This window comes from Oenanthe melanoleuca, chromosome 26 (assembly GCF_029582105.1).
Source record: "Oenanthe melanoleuca isolate GR-GAL-2019-014 chromosome 26, OMel1.0, whole genome shotgun sequence".
In the NCBI taxonomy this organism is placed as follows: domain Eukaryota; kingdom Metazoa; phylum Chordata; class Aves; order Passeriformes; family Muscicapidae; genus Oenanthe; species Oenanthe melanoleuca.
The window spans coordinates 3,967,076-3,972,031 of NC_079359.1; the positions used below are offsets into that span (position 1 = coordinate 3,967,076).

The 4,956-nt window shown below is 59.1% G+C and overlaps 1 protein-coding gene across 1 annotated transcript; it reads right to left on the minus strand.

Moving 5' to 3' along the window:
• Positions 1–235: 235 nt before the first annotated feature.
• On the minus strand, positions 236–3,785 carry PIM1 (Pim-1 proto-oncogene, serine/threonine kinase). The gene is made up of 6 exons (XM_056511472.1): positions 3,584–3,785; positions 3,387–3,493; positions 3,246–3,296; positions 2,613–2,979; positions 1,814–1,990; positions 236–1,663 (listed from the first exon to the last, which is right to left on the minus strand). Exons 1-6 carry the CDS (start codon positions 3,663–3,665, stop codon positions 1,512–1,514), a joined length of 936 nt encoding a protein of 311 aa, XP_056367447.1. The 5' UTR covers positions 3,666–3,785; the 3' UTR covers positions 236–1,511.
• Between the last annotated feature and the right edge of the window lie 1,171 nt (positions 3,786–4,956).

Consider the following 4,956-nt stretch of genomic DNA (forward strand, 5'->3'; position numbering starts at 1 on the left):
AAGGAGAAGGGCTCAGCACCTCTTTGATCTCTCCCAGGAGAGCTGCCAGGAGCAGTCAGCTCTGGAAACACCCCGTGGAGGGATGGATTTGGCTGTCCCCATGGTGCTTTTGACTGCCTAGTCCTGGATCTTTGGAGTCAAGGTCTCTGGAGTAGCCATGGTGTGGTCACTGGCACCCCATAACTCACAGCATATCCTTCATCCTGCCCCACAACAAAGGAATGTCTCCATCACATCAAGTTTTTTGTTTTTATTTAAAACCGCATAAAAAAAATAAGATTTCTCAATTCCCCTGTACAATATCAACTATTAACAAAACCCGCCGACTACACACTTGGTTACAGACTGGACAATGCAGACAGCCTGGGCCAGCTCCCCCCTCCCCAGCCCCAAACAAGACACCCGTGGAGAAAACCCAAATTCATCTGCAAACTGAAATCTGCACGTGGCAAGGAAAGAACAGCACCCAGAACTATGTACACAGACAGCTGGGGAGAAGCAGCCACCCCACACCTCCACCAGACACGCGACAGAAACACGACGGGCCCGGGGATGGACACTGGACAGAAACAGAGGGAAAACCCGAATGGAAAACTGGGGGATCAGCAGCTGTAGAAGCAAGGCATGGGCTGGAAACCCACATGAATTATAAATAAATAAATAAGTTATCCTAGCGGCTAGAAGTCTTCCTAGCGGCTAGAACTCTTCCTTTAAAAAACAAACAAACAACAAATTTATGAAAATAAATAAAAAACAAAAACTGGAAATGAGAAAAAAAGAAAAAAAAGGCAAAATGTTATCACTATTCACAACTGTACATCAAGCTTTGCTCCTGTAGAACTATGTACACATTTACAGCTGTTGGTTTGCATTGTTTGTGCATTCGTGAGGGCACAGAGAAGCAAAGAACCCCAGAAAACCCGTGTGGGATGGAGGCACAGGAGGCGAGGCATAACCCACTTGGTTCCCAAGCATCTTCTGACCCAGTTCCTTTTTGAAAAGGGAAAAGGAACTATAGGCCCAGGCGAGTCTAAGAAAAGCAGCACTGTAGGAAAAGTCAAGTCTTTCCTCCAGCACAGCTCAGATCAAACAGAAGGCACACGAGCACGGGGACAGCGAGAAGGGACAGTGAGAAGGGACAGCCACACTTGGCCACAGGCCCTGCCCTCCATACAGTTTTCCCCCATTGAAGCTTTTCTTGCAATCAGGTCTCCAATCCTCTCATCATCCAATTCAGCAGGTCAAGATGACACTTGAGAGCCTCCAAAACCAGTCCAAAATAAAACTACTGGTAAAATCTCAGAAGAGACAAGGTCATTCAGATGGAGTCCAGGACAGCTGGCTTGGATGATGGCTACCAGAACTTGGAAGAGCAGGTCCCCAGCTCAGCTCCAGGACAAGATGTGCACTTTCCCATCTGAGAACATCTGAGGATCCTTGCTCAGTGCTACGGTCAAGATGAAAAAGTCTGGCTTTCTTTGCTTCTTATGACCAGGAACTGCATGGAGCTGTTACTTGTCAGGCTCCTGGATCAAGCTGTGCAGGTGGATCTCAGCTGGTTCCAGGTGAATGTCCTGCAGCCAAGAATGGTTGAAAATGTCTTCCAAGGACGGCCTGTCCGAGGGACGCATGGACAAACACCACTTGATGAGGTGCTGGCACTCTGGGGAGAGAAAGCAGCAGCAGTGATCAGTCAGAGCAGGCTCCTGTCCACCCTGTGTTTGGGAGGAGAGCAGGATGGCAGCACAGGGAGATGAAGCCCCCTCCCCACGGCTCCCGGGGAGCCGCTGCCTCCCCCAGAGGCGGCACCCACCGAGAGAGATGCGGCGGCGGAAGAAGAGCTGTCCCCGGATGATGTCCTCGTCCTGCTCGAAGGGCACGTCCCCACACACCATGTTGTAGAGCAGCACGCCCAGGGACCAGATGGTGGCTGAGTGGCCGTGGTAGCGGTGGAAGCGGATCCACTCCGGGGGGCTGTACACCCGCGTTCCTGCGGACACACGGGCCCGTCAGCGCCCGGCCCGAGCAGCGCTGGGCGCCGCCGGCACCCGGCGTGACCCGCCCGCCTTCCCGCCAGCACGTGACTCTTGTTTACAAACTTTGGGTTGTAAAAGGAAGGCGTCGGTGCCAGAAGAGGGCAGCAGGGCCCGGGGAAGGCCCGGCCGTTACATGCGAGGGAAAAAACCCACCTACGGGTGGGGGAAAGCCACGCCTTTAACCCCCCCCCCCCCCCGCAGCAATGGCAAAAAAAAATAAAATTAAAATTATAAACCAAGGTAAACAAGGGGAGAGGAGCAGCCCCAACCCTTCCGCACCTGCCAACCAAACCGGCCGGTGCTCGGATTTTGCAAACCCCCCTCTGCTGTCCCCCTCCCCGGGGTGTTTTTGTCACGCTGGCTTCCCCCGCCCCAGCCCGAGCCAGGCTGGGTGACGGAGGCTGTCAGCAGGGCCGGGAGCCGGCTCCCGTTTCACAACATCCTCCCCGTGCCAAACAGCAACTTGGCAGCGGCTGCAGAATTCATGCCGTCCCCCCCCGCCACGGGGAAACCTCCGGAGCCCGGCCCGGCCGCGCAATGCCCGGCCCCGGGAGCGTCCCCCGGCTGCGGGCTCACCGTCAAACTGCGTGTACAGCGTGTCCTTGAGGAACGTGCCGGAGCCGAAGTCGATGAGCTTGAGCTCTCCCGTGGCCAGGTCCAGCAGGATGTTCTCGTCCTTGATGTCGCGGTGCAGGACGCCGCAGTTGTTGCAGTGCCGCACGGCCTCCAGCACCTGGCGGAACAGCCCCCGCGCCATCTCCTCGGGCAGGAACCCCCGCTCCGTGATGAAGTCGAAGAGGTCCTGCGACGGCTCCGGACGCTCCATCACCACCACGAAGCTGTCCGGGAGCTCGAACCAGTCCAGGAGCTGGATGACGCCGTGGAAGCCGGAGCCCACCTTGTTCAGAAGCACGATCTCCAAAGGCACACGGCTGCCGCCGGGCTGCGGGGCGACCACGCTGCCATCAGCGGGGCTGAGCTACCCTCGCCCGCGGCAAGCTCCGGTGTCTCCCTGCCCGCTCCCCCCGGTCCTGGGCATCCCGGTGTCTCCCTGCCCGCCCCCATCGGCGCTAGGCATTCCCCAGCCCGGGATGCTCCGCGTCCCCCGGTGACCCCACAGCCGCTCCCCCCGCGCTGTCCCGGTTTCCACCCTCCCGCGTCTCGGCTCATCCCCGCCCGTCACGCCCCGGCTTCTCCCCGCTCACTCACCAGCTCGCCCCACTGCGAGATGCGGTCCCGAGCCACGCGTTTAATCGCCACCTGCGAGCCAAGGGGAGCGGCGGGATGAGCGCGGCGCCGGGATGAGCGCGGCGCCCGCCCCGCCGAGCCCCCTCTTCCCCCGCCACTTACCGGGGCGCCGTCCGAGAGGCGGATCCCCGAGTAAACGCTGCCGAAGCCGCCGCTCCCCAGCAACGGGCCCACCCGGTACAGCTGCTCCAGCGGCTCCTTCTCCTTCCCTGTGGACGAGACCCGCCCGTCAGCGCTGCGCCCGTTGCCCCGGCCGGCCCCGAGCCGGGACGGGCACTCCCGGGCCGAGCGTCCCTGACCTGGCTGGAGCTTGGCGGGGTGCAGCTCGCCGGCGGTCCCGGAGCGGAGGTGCGCCAGCGAGGTGATTTTGGAGAGCAGCATGCCGGTGGCGGGGCCGGTGGCGGCGGCGGGGCCGGGCAGCTGTGAGGGCGGCGGCGGCAGCGGGCGGGGTGCGGGCGCGAGCGGCCGCTCCGCGCGAGGCCCGGCCGCGTGTGGCGCGCGGCCCCTGCCGGCCCCGCGAGCCGCAGGGCCCGGGGGCGGGGCCGGGCCGCGCTGGGGGCGGGGCTGCGGCGCGGAGCTCCGCCCCCTTTGCCCCCCGCGGCCAATGGGGAGCGGGCGCGGCGGCGCGCGCGGGTCCCGCGGCCCCGCCCCCGGGCCGCGCTGCGGCCGCTCCTTGGCGCGCCGGCTTTTCCCGGGAATCGCGGCTTCCCCGCGTGCCCCGCGCCCTCCCCGCTCTTGCTTCATCACGGGCCAACCAGTGAACTTTTCCCCTTTCCAGTAAAAGTGGCCATGTGGTCGCTCCAGCTGGGGACTCTTAACTAACGTCCCTATTTTTTTAGGTTTTTCCCCTCCGTCTTCTTTTTTCCGCAGAAGGTCGCTGGCTGAGATGCCTCCCCGAGTTCCAGAGATAAGATAAATAATTTACTGGATGGAGATCTCTGATTACTCACTCTATTAGCATTTGGAGCAAAGAGCTCCAGCCACTGGGAGCTGAATTATTCCAGACAAAGCCCATCTGGGCTCCTGCTCCTAAGCAAGACCGAGGAGTTCCTGGCATCCCACACATACTTGTGGGATGAATTGCTTGAAATCGAATGGGATTTACTGGAAATGCTGGTGAGATCCTATCCCCTTTAGTGTTAAGAAAAAGGATTAAATACAACCAAGATGCACCCCCAAAACTGGGGTTTGGAGCTGCAGCCCAGCCCTTGCACCGGCGGGGAAGAATTCTCCACGGTCGCTGCCGCTTTTAGATTTACCCAGAATGTGACACATCCTCTTTCGGGGACTAAGACGACCAAAAACTGGAAAATCTACCTTCCGTTTTCCCCAGAAAGTGACATTTTTATTTAGGGAAAAGCGTGGAGAATCTGACACAGCGCCTCCTTGTTTCCCCTTTGTTTTAAAATCTATAATTGTTAATTAATTTATTTTTTTTAATATATTGTTGTTGCAATTCGAGTTGATGCAAGCTGAGAGTGGGGCAGAGGGGCAGGCAGCGCATTTCTCCTGCAGAATTCCCACCCGACGCCTGGGCACATTTGGGACAACTGGTTCTGCCAGTCGGTGCTGGGCCGTGGGATGAGGTGACTTAGCATTTGGCCCCGAACTCATTATCAAATTCTTTGCCAGGATGATGAAAGGCACCGAAGGGGCTGCGCTGGAAACCTGT